The sequence below is a fragment of the Vicia villosa genome, linkage group LG5 (assembly GCF_029867415.1).
Source record: "Vicia villosa cultivar HV-30 ecotype Madison, WI linkage group LG5, Vvil1.0, whole genome shotgun sequence".
NCBI lineage: Eukaryota > Viridiplantae > Streptophyta > Magnoliopsida > Fabales > Fabaceae > Vicia > Vicia villosa.
The window spans coordinates 110,140,768-110,151,092 of record NC_081184.1 but is presented as its reverse complement, the minus strand read 5'-3'; the positions used below and the strand labels follow the sequence as shown (position 1 = coordinate 110,151,092).

Here is a 10,325-nt window from a genome sequence, read left to right as displayed (position 1 = left end):
CCGCTTCACAAATTCGTGACCTAATTTCATCGTTTCATCTTTCATCGCCCTCTTCCAGAACGAGCAACATGAGCAAGATTCCACCCATTCGCCCATCATCGGTATGCAAAGAGGATGTTCGGTATTGTATGAGGTATGTTCTCTTAACTCGTTATTTTTCATCACACTGTTCAGTTGTCTAAGTATGCTGAATGTAAATTCTTTTTTGTTCAGACCATCTCAAAACAACTACATTAAGATAAGGTTTCATCATAGGGGGAAGTTTGTAGAGAGTCCATGTAAATGGTATGTTGATGGTTTAGTGACTGAATTGGATTGGACATGGGATACGGACTACATGTCGTACATGGATTTTGAAAATTTGATTAAGGCTATATTGTAATATCAAATGTATGTGGTACTGGAACCCTAAGTTTAGCTTTAGTCGTGGCCTTAGACCCTTAAACTGCGATAAAGATGTGCTTAAGTTTGTTGATGATATTAAGGGTTTTCAATTGGTGGATGTATATGTTGAGCACACAATAGAAGTGACTCCTGTTGTCGAGGATTATGTTGATGGCTGTCCAAACTATGTTGATGATGAAGCTGAATCTGATGTTGAAGTTGAAAAGGAGTATGTTGATGATGAAGTTGAAAAGGAGAATGTTGATACCGAAGTTGAAAAGGAGCATGTTGATACTGAAGTTGAAAAGGAACATGTTGATGCTGAAGTTGAGGATGATGATGAAGAGTATATTGCAACTGAGAGTGAGATGAGTAGTTATAGTCATGACTTGAATGAGTGTGTTCCTGAAAGTGAGGATGAAGGACAAGATGTGGAATTGGACTGGACAACTATCATTCAAGGTGATGAGGATAATGCCAAGGATATATATTCTGAGGAGGATTATGATTCTGATGTATTGCACACACCTAATGAGAGTGACAATGATGATGAAATAGAAAAGTTTCCTTCTTTTAAGAGTGATTCCTCAAAGTTTGAGCTAGGTATGGTGTTTAGTAACAAAGAAAAGATTCATGAGGCTTTGGCAGAATATGCTTTGAAGATGAACAAAAATGTTCATGTCAAGAAAAATGATGGAAAGAAGATGGTGATAGGATGCACTTTTCACATGAGGATTAGTAAAAGGGTTGGCAACCAATTTTGGCAAGTTGTAAGTTTGGTTGATGAACACAACTGTTCAAGAACTCCAAATAACAGGCAAGCAAAGACTACATATCTGGCTAAGCAGTTTGGTGGAAGATTAGTGCAAAAACTGTCAAAAAGCATTTTTAACATATTTTGAAGGTAACTTGCACTGGTGGAAGATTAGTGCAAAAACTGTCAAAAAGCATTTTTAGCATATTTTGAAGGTAACTTCCACTGGTGGAGGTTTAGTGCAAAAACTGTCAAAAAGCATTTTCAGCAGGTTTTAAAGGTAACTTCCACTGGTGGAAGTTTAGTGCAAAACTGTCAAAAAGCATGTTTTTCCCCTGGAGCTAAAAACAGTGATACAAATTGTGCAACAAACTGATCTCATTGATAACCATAATAGTACAACTTGTCTCATAATTAATCAAAAGTGTTACAATTGGAAATTGAGACTGATACTGATACATCAAACTTGTCTCATTTAACATCAAACTAGTTCATTACAAATCCTAACACTAATCCCACTACTAACACGACAATGGACGCAATCGAAAGCTTCAAATACATTATCCTCATGTTCAAATTCCTGATCTTCTTGCTCATTTCATCTTCTTGGATCTTGGCTGCATCAATTTTGAGATTTGCAATTTTCAGTTTCTGTTTCAATGTTGAAATCATCTCTTTTGCTCTAGGGCCCAGCTCTTCATCATACCAAACAAAATGATTACATCTCTTGTACCCCTGAATCTACAGAAATTTACAGATGCAATTTAGGATGGAATTTAGGGTTATTCTCACAACTAAAAATTACAGAATAGGAGATGCTTACCTTGTACATCCCACAACCGTAAAAACGACGTCCTGGGTTAGAATCAGTCCAAGAAGTCATTAAAGGTGCATCAAGACCACACCTACATTCGCCATGGACGGAAGGGGATTTTGTTCGACTACTTGCTTCAGAATAATGAGACATGGACATGGCTGGAAAACGAAAAGGAATACGTTTGGGTTTTATAAAAACGAAAACGAAAAGGAATACGTTTAGGGGTACAAGATATGGTATGCTGGAAAATGAAGATCTTAGGTCAAGGATTTCACGAACAAGATGAAGAAAGGTGGACAAGTTTCTGATTTATAAAAAAAGAATTAATATTATTTAGTTTGTTCAGAAATTGTTTTGTATTTAAAATTATAAATTAAATAAATGATTATATTTTGTATTTAAAATTATAAATTAAATTAATGAAATTACGTGGCATATGTAATTTTATTCCCACTGCCACATATGCATTTTTGGAGAGGGGCTCTAAAATTGCCAAAAAATTGAATGTTTGGGGATCAAAATAAGGAATTTTGAAAATGGGGGATCGAAAGTTCATTAAAATGAAAATAGGGGGGTCAAAAGTGCATTTAAGCCTTTTGTTTTTATGCTTCATTTCTTCAATTGTTGTTTCTATTTATTATTAGGGAAAAGCTAACCTGTGCCCCAAGAGCACATGTTAATGAGATATTTATAGAATTTTTTTCTTGAAACGCGTGCATTTAATGTATTGAAATTTTAAACATAATTTTATTGCATTTAATTACATTTAACTTTTTTCTATTTATAGTATCCTTAACATGTGCCTTAAGGTTAAGGCACATGTTAGCATGACCCTTGTTATTATTATTGTTGTTTCAAATTTGGATTTTGGTAATTTATTCTGTTGTCAATGTGATTTTGGATTATGGTAGGAATTCCTTGCTTCCGGTATTGAATTGTGGTTCCACTGACGGTGGTTCACGATGGCAATGAGCTCAACTTCACGGAGAGTTTTCAATTCCGTTTACCGAAACATTTCATCTTCATCTCCATCTCCATCTCGTTCCTCTTCCACCGACGCTAAACCTTTTCCACCTCCTCCTGTTGTTTCTTCCCGAAGAGTGGTTGTCACAGGTAAGTCTCCTTCACTTTCATTTCTTCTTCTTTTATCCACACATCCATACAATCTATATATATCTGCTTCTCTTCAATTTTACAGTACTAAAATGTTACATAATCGCATACTTGTTGTGAATTGTGATATTTCGCGGTGTTTGACTTGTAGGTTTGGGTATGGTGACACCTCTTGGTTGTGGAGTGGATAAAACGTGGAAGCAATTGATTGATGGAAAATGTGGGATAAGGACATTGCGTTTGGAGGATCTCAAGATGACTAGTTTTGACTCAGAAACTCAGTTGACTACGTTTGATCAATTGACTTCCAAAGTTGCTGCCGTTGTTCCCACTGGAACCAACCCGGGCGAATTCAATGAGGAATTTTGGCTTAATTCTAAGGTATATCAATATATGTATGTAGAATAGAATTATAAGTTATCACCATGTTCTGATAAAGGAAAAGAAATCTGAATGTGTACCGCCAAAAGGAAAAGACGATAGAGTTATTTGGTATTGCTTTGATTTTACTTTTACTTATACATGTTGCATTTGAAGAACTATTATGCTTATAGATGTCATTGTAGTATTGTGACATTTCCCTTAGGAACATCGATCAATGACAAGGTTTGTAGCATATGCACTATGTGCTGCTGATGAAGCTCTTAGAGATTCTAATTGGTTTCCCACTGAGCAGGAACACAAGGAAAGAACGGTATGCTATTTTTAATATGGTTCATTATAATTTACAACTAATTTTTGACATTTCCCTTGCACTGTATTTTAACTTCAAAAGTAATCAGGGGGTGTCTATTGGTGGGGGAATTGGAAGCGTTAGTGACATGTTAGACTCTGCACAACTGATATGTGAGAAGGTCAGTTTGTTGAAAGTCACTACTGATTCTGAAATACTTTGATGATCTTTCCTCATTCAACTGATATGTGAGAAGGTCAGTTTGTTGAAAGTCACTACTGATTCTGAAATACTTAGATGATCTTTTCTCATTCAACTTTTTCTCCAAGTGCTTTAATTATGATTGAAGAAATGATTTGTTAATTTAAACGTTAGTATTTGATTTTTACTTTTTCTCCTATATGCAGCGTGTTCGTCGACTCAGTCCATTTTTTATCCCACGGATATTGATCAACATGGCATCAGGTCATGTTAGCATGAAATATGGGTTCCAGGTGAAGAACTAAAGCTGATTGTTGTTTTTGTTGCAGAGCAATTCACATATTTTCCTATGCTGACCTTTGTGATCATTATTGATCATGAGTTGAACTTTTTCCCTATTCCTGAATACAGGGGCCAAATCATACTGCAGTCACTGCTTGTGCTACTGGGTCACATTCTATTGGCGATGCAATGAGAATGATTCAATTTGGTGATGCAGATGTTATGGTGACTGGAGGGACTGAGTCGAGCATTGATGCATTATCAATTGCAGGATTCTGCAGGTAAATTATAGCCAACATCCTGTGTTTTATGTTAGTGCCAACCACCATATTAATTACATGTCCTTTGTCCATCTCATGCTTTAAAACCTCATATTGGAAACTTGCAGGTCTCGAGCCTTGACTACAAAGTATAACTCAATGCCACAGGAAGCATCACGGCCATTTGATAGTGGTCGAGATGGGTTTGTGTGAGTATAGAAACAGTGCAGATTCGTTTCTTATTACAATAATCCATTTGTTTTGCTTAGTTTTCATTTTCTGACTTCAAATGATTGGTCTGTTTGTCTTGCTGCTTATATCCAAGTTGTGTTCTTACTCAGGATAGGAGAAGGTTCTGGAGTCTTGGTCTTGGAGGTTACTTAAAAAACTTATTGTGTATCTATCCCTCCAATTTCTCTTCACTTCTTTGTTTATAGTCTGATCTTTCTTGTTTATTTGTTTCCCCTATTGTTTAGGAACTTGAGCATGCTAAAAATCGAGGAGCCAAAATCTATGCAGAGATTCGTGGCTATGGGATGTCAGGTAATTTGTTGCAGGATATGCAAAATTTTCTCCCTAATCTTAGTTTTATATGAGACTTTGATTTTGTTTCATTTGGATTTTGATTAGGGGATGCATATCACATTACTCAACCTCCCAGTGATGGGAGAGGTGCCATTCTGGCCATGACTCGTGCTTTAAAACAGGTTTCTTTGATCATCTTATGTTGATTTGTATCTTCTATACAGCAATAGAGGTTGTGTTTGCTAAGCAGCCAACTGTTCATGTATACATGTTGTGTTTGCTAAAGTTTAGCCATAACCAGTACAGATTTGATATTAGGAAAGTTTGAGAATGAATGAAATTATCATGCGAAGGAGTTTATATTTAAATGCTTTTGTCAATTACTGTCTGAGGGCCCTCCAGATGCCTATTTAGGAGACATTAAGTCTTAATGATATTAAACTCTTATCCCGTATTGTATTATTGTTGTTTTCTCTCTACATTTATGACAGCCTGTCTCAAAATCTTCATTTTAAATGATTTTATTTTCATAAATTTCAGTCAGGTCTTCATCCTTCTAATGTAGATTACATAAATGCGCATGCTACATCTACACATTTGGGCAAGTGAAGCAGATCCTTACTGATTCCAGCAATTTAAGTTTGAATTTTATTATGTTTAAATACTTCATCAGTGGATGATTATGCTTACATCATAAAGTATCTCACCATAATTCTTTTTACAGGTGATGCAATCGAAGCTAATGCTATCAAAACCGTATTCTCTGACCATGCTAGCTCATCTGCTTTAGCCATCTCCTCCACCAAGGTAAGGGTGGTTGCAGGCTGCATGACTAACAAGTTATATGCTTATCTGTACTGACCCACGCATAGATGAAAGTTCTCATGTATGGGAATTGAGATGCGCCACTAAATGTTCAAAAGAAAAATTAGGATTGGGTAAACATTGACAAATTGAATCAAGTCCATGACTTTTTCCCAATTTCTCTGGTTTCAGGGGGCTATTGGTCATCTCCTAGGTGCTGCTGGAGCGGTGGAAGCAATTTTTTCTGTTTTAGCAATACAACATGTAAGCAACTTTTTGGCATTTTGTGTACTTGCATCATAGAAGTTGTGAGGTTTGGACATACCATGAATTTGTGCTTAATCTATAGCTAGACCCTGTATGGTTAATCAAATAGTGTGGTTCTTTTATTCTTATCACAGGGAATTGCTCCATTAACTCTTAATTTAACAAAGCCGGATTCTGTATTTGGTGATGGTTTCATGCCGTTGACTGCTTCAAAGGAGATGCCGATTAGAGTAGCTATGTCAAACTCTTTTGGTTTTGGAGGAACAAATGCCTCCCTACTTTTTGCCTACTCCGGAACAGACTAATTTATTCTACTGGCGTTATTCTACAAGAGTTGTAACCGTCTTATTTTTATTCTAATTGCACCGTGGGAGCATTTGGCCATGATTATGATTCAAGTCTAAGTAGATAGGATGGTTGAGTTGACGTAGACAAAAAATTTGTTTCGTAGTTTTACTCTGATTGATTTGAAAAAAAATATAAACCATTATTTTGATCTAACTGAATTTGTGAATTCTTATTATGAAAAGTAAGTTAAAACTTAGTTAGGTTTGAGGATATATAAAGTGGATTTAACTGTACTGACTTAGCACAATTAGTTATAACAGTTATTCGGCTAAATGAAACTTAGTTATGATTGCTCTAATATATTTATTTCAAGGATCAGTTAGTTATCTCAATTATTAAACTTGAATGAGATGACTTATCTTGGGTTGGAAATGAAAAGAAAAAAGAAATTTAAAGAAGAAAAAAGATTAGGGTTTCTGCAGAGTAATTCTCTGTCCACAAACTGTGGAAAACTTTGTGATTCACTTGGAACTGCAAATTCCGTGAATAAAACCTTTTTGACTTGATTACAAAATAATAAGGGTTACTCCCTATTTATAGATTTAGGTTAATTTGCTCCCCAAGCCAAAAGTCTAAAACTATAAAAGTCCAAAATACCTATTTTAGAACTAAATTAAATCTAATCTATTTTAGATCTATCTATATCTAAAACAAATATGTGTGTAACAAACTGTTTCCACACTTCTAAACAAAACAAATCTTTTTGACACTCTCTTGTCTCTGTCGAACAAACTGCTCCGACACAAGGAATTACACTTTCCACACACCACCTAATTCATTGTGTCTAAGCTATCTATATTCATCATAGCTCTTAGTCTTCTGAATATTTCGACCTGCACTCCCTTCGTCGTGATGTCTGCAATCTGATTCTCAGTTCTGTAGTGTTCCAATTCATCTTCACATCTACTACCTGCTCTCGAAGATAATGGAACCTCATTTCGATGTGGTTGCTTCAACCATGCGCTATTAGGTTCTTCGCAAGGTTGATAGCTGACATGCTGTCAATCTTCATGGTAATTGCTCCATGATCTTTACCTGTTATTTCTTCGACCATGTTCACCTTCCATGTTGCTTGACATGCACAAAGAGAAGCAGCTATATACTCTGCTTCACACAATGATAATGCCACTACTGGTTCCTTTCTCGAACTCCAAGCAACTGGTGCACCACCTAGCATAAACACATATCAGCTGTGGATTTTCGATCCTCAACATCACTACACCAGCTCGAATCAGTGTATCCCACTAACTTGCATTCTTTTCCTTTATCAGCTGCAGGAAATAAAATGTGATAGTTGAGCGTTCCTTTTAGATACCTCAATATCCTCTTCGCCGCTGCTAGGTTTGATACCTCTGGCTTCTGCATGAATCTACTTACCATATCTACACTGTATGCTAAGTCAGGCCTTGTGTGACAAAGGTATCTCAATGACCCAATAAGTCTTCTGTATTGGGTTGGGTCGATATCACCTTCATCTGCATCTTTCGACAGTTGCAGTCTTGGTTCTGCATGTGTCGAAGTCGAGTTGCATCCTCAATCCCAAATCTCTTTAGAGTTTCACTTGCATATCTTCTTTGATGCATCATCAAGCCTTTACTACTCTTGTAGAATTCGACGACAAGGAAGTATGAAATGTCGCCCAGATCTGACATTTCGAATTCCTTGATGAGATCACCTTTGAAGTCTTTGATCTCTTTCTTACCGCTACCTGTTATTAACAAGCCATGGACATAGAGACATAGTATAAGCAATTCATTCTTGCTTCTTCTTACATATACTCCACGTTCATTTGTGCACTTCACAGATTCCTTCTCCCTTAGAAAATCGTCGATCTTCTTATTCCAAGCTCTTGTAACTTGTTTCAATCCATACAGGGCTTTATGAAGCTTGTACGCCTTTCTCTCTTCGCCATGTTTCACAAACCCAACTGGTTGTGCAACATAGACTTCTTCGTCTAAGGGTCCATTTAGGAATTCACACTTCACGTCCATCTGACATATGTGCCAACTGTTTATTTCTGCTAGACCAATAACCAACCTGATTGTTTCGATCCTAGAAATAAGTGCAAAAACTTCATCGAAGTCAATTCCTTCCTTCTAAAGAAATCCTTTTGTAACACCCATTTTCTAACCCCAAATATTACTATATAATAACAGAGTAATGTAACATGCATATAACCAAAGGGTGCCACATTTCATTTTAACGACAAATGAAAACCAACATAACACATACATAACATACATCTGATCAAAATTATAACACATATTAAACTTCATGTTTCTCAAAATATGCATATTGCAATGGAATATTCATTCTCCAGACAATTTCAATGATTATATCACATACTATAATCATCTACCACTTAATGACCATATCATCAATACGTCATATGAATTCAAACATAGGCACCCGTGCCACTTAACATAATATATCCAAATAAAAGGTTAGCTAAGAGAATATTTAACAATATCTCAAAACAACAAACATGAGTTCAAATACCCCCGTGTTACATGACCAGAGCATCGACTCACTATCTAATAAAACAAATAATTGAAAAAGCTCCTCGGCTAATCCTCACGCAAGCACAACTACTCGTTTGAACCTGCGCGATGTCGCATAGAACATCATTCAAATAGAAGGGTGAGAATTCACATCATTATAAATATATATAATATAAACAATATATATAGCATACAAACAATCCTACAATTCATCATGCTTCATAATCAAATGCGTTAAACCATTACTGCACATAGCACAATCATTGTTAATTTCCACCAAATAACAATTACCAAATATCACATAAGCACACATTAATTCAAACATCACATAGAAACCAATGTGACTCCAATGCAATTAATACGACTAATGCATGTGGTACCAATGTGAACATCAAGCTCACTCGCTCCGATTCCATATTCAAGAACCAGAGCCACACTTCCGATCTGAACAAGACCAAAGCCCTCAAATATGAACATATAGTCCACAGCTTCCGATTCACATAGGAACAAAGTCACGCTTCTATTTTCACACAAGGATCAAAGCAACCAAACTGGAGTATCATCTCCCTATGAATGCATGTGCAACAAGACTCACAATATATGCAATTAATATTATCACACAGGCCGACCCATGAGTCTTTACAAAATCTGTCAAAAATTGGATAACTTGCGGGTCCACTCAGGCCAACCCATGAGTCGACGCATACCCTACAACGGTCGACTCAAACTCTACATCGTCGATCGCTCGCTAAAATACCCAGATTCTCGCCTTTGTAGGTCCGCTCAGGCCGGCCTTGCCTTCTATAATGGTCGACTCATGCTGCGTAAAAACCCAAAAATCACCATTTCTCTTCCCTATTCCCCTCACCATTAAGCCATATAAAATTTATACATCAATTGACAACAAATATCTCATCAATTTATCAAACAATATCCATTTACTACCATTTAACATGATTCAAAACAATCATTTCATGGATTCTACACAAACCCTAACATAGAAATTATGAGAAAGTGAGATGAAGAACCCTAAACATACAAACTACCCATTGCATACCATACATACCCATAATAATAAGGATTCTCCCCCTTATCTATTGAAGATTCCTCTTCTTCTAGGTTTTCTTTCTCTTTTCTCTTTTCTCCCCTCCTCTTGTTCTTTCTCCAAAATGAGAGTTATGAGACTACCCTAGTCTCTCTACCCTTACTATCTTTCTTAGCTAATGGACTTAGTCTTTCTCACACCCCCTTATTACTATTACTTCTAATAATTAGGCCCAATAGTTATTCATTCAATATTCTACCAATAATTTAAATAACCCAATTAACACAATAACACACAATTAAATAATTATCACACCAAGTAATAATTAAATAAGTAAATAATAAAAATTGG

At 36.1% G+C, this 10,325-nt stretch overlaps 3 protein-coding genes across 3 annotated transcripts; 2 read left to right on the top strand and 1 right to left on the bottom strand.

The window, feature by feature from the left end:
* Nucleotides 1-392: 392 nt before the first annotated feature.
* Nucleotides 393-1,286, top strand: LOC131605157 (uncharacterized). Its single transcript, XM_058877548.1, has one exon. It carries the CDS (start codon nucleotides 393-395, stop codon nucleotides 1,284-1,286), a length of 894 nt encoding a protein of 297 aa, XP_058733531.1.
* Nucleotides 1,287-1,624: 338 nt separating this feature from the next.
* Nucleotides 1,625-2,111, bottom strand: LOC131605156 (uncharacterized protein At4g04775-like). Its single transcript, XM_058877547.1, has 2 exons — nucleotides 1,962-2,111; nucleotides 1,625-1,879 (listed from the first exon to the last, which is right to left on the bottom strand). The coding sequence occupies exons 1-2, from the start codon at nucleotides 2,109-2,111 to the stop codon at nucleotides 1,625-1,627; spliced, it is 405 nt and encodes a 134-aa protein (XP_058733530.1).
* Nucleotides 2,112-2,825: 714 nt separating this feature from the next.
* On the top strand, nucleotides 2,826-6,851 carry LOC131601996 (3-oxoacyl-[acyl-carrier-protein] synthase, mitochondrial-like). The gene is made up of 14 exons (XM_058873939.1): nucleotides 2,826-3,068; nucleotides 3,220-3,449; nucleotides 3,655-3,762; nucleotides 3,851-3,922; nucleotides 4,149-4,235; nucleotides 4,354-4,505; nucleotides 4,613-4,693; nucleotides 4,826-4,859; nucleotides 4,961-5,027; nucleotides 5,115-5,191; nucleotides 5,550-5,610; nucleotides 5,734-5,816; nucleotides 6,006-6,077; nucleotides 6,215-6,851. Exons 1-14 carry the CDS (start codon nucleotides 2,918-2,920, stop codon nucleotides 6,383-6,385), a joined length of 1,446 nt encoding a protein of 481 aa, XP_058729922.1. The 5' UTR covers nucleotides 2,826-2,917; the 3' UTR covers nucleotides 6,386-6,851.
* The last annotated feature ends 3,474 nt before the right edge of the window (nucleotides 6,852-10,325 follow it).

Excerpts from the sequence above, each read along its gene's own strand:
- LOC131605157 (XM_058877548.1), top strand. The coding sequence starts at position 393 with ATGTGGTACTGGAACCCTAAGTTTAGCTTTAGTCGTGGCCTTAGACCC.
- LOC131601996 (XM_058873939.1), top strand. The coding sequence starts at position 2,918 with ATGGCAATGAGCTCAACTTCACGGAGAGTTTTCAATTCCGTTTACCGA. Across the intron at positions 3,923-4,148 it reads CACAACTGATATGTGAGAAG|CGTGTTCGTCGACTCAGTCC; the intron begins GTCAGTTTGTTG and ends TCCTATATGCAG. Across the intron at positions 5,611-5,733 it reads TGCTACATCTACACATTTGG|GTGATGCAATCGAAGCTAAT; the intron begins GCAAGTGAAGCA and ends TTCTTTTTACAG.
- LOC131605156 (XM_058877547.1), bottom strand. The coding sequence starts at position 2,111 with ATGTCCATGTCTCATTATTCTGAAGCAAGTAGTCGAACAAAATCCCCT. Across the intron at positions 1,880-1,961 it reads ACGGTTGTGGGATGTACAAG|ATTCAGGGGTACAAGAGATG; the intron begins GTAAGCATCTCC and ends AAATTTCTGTAG.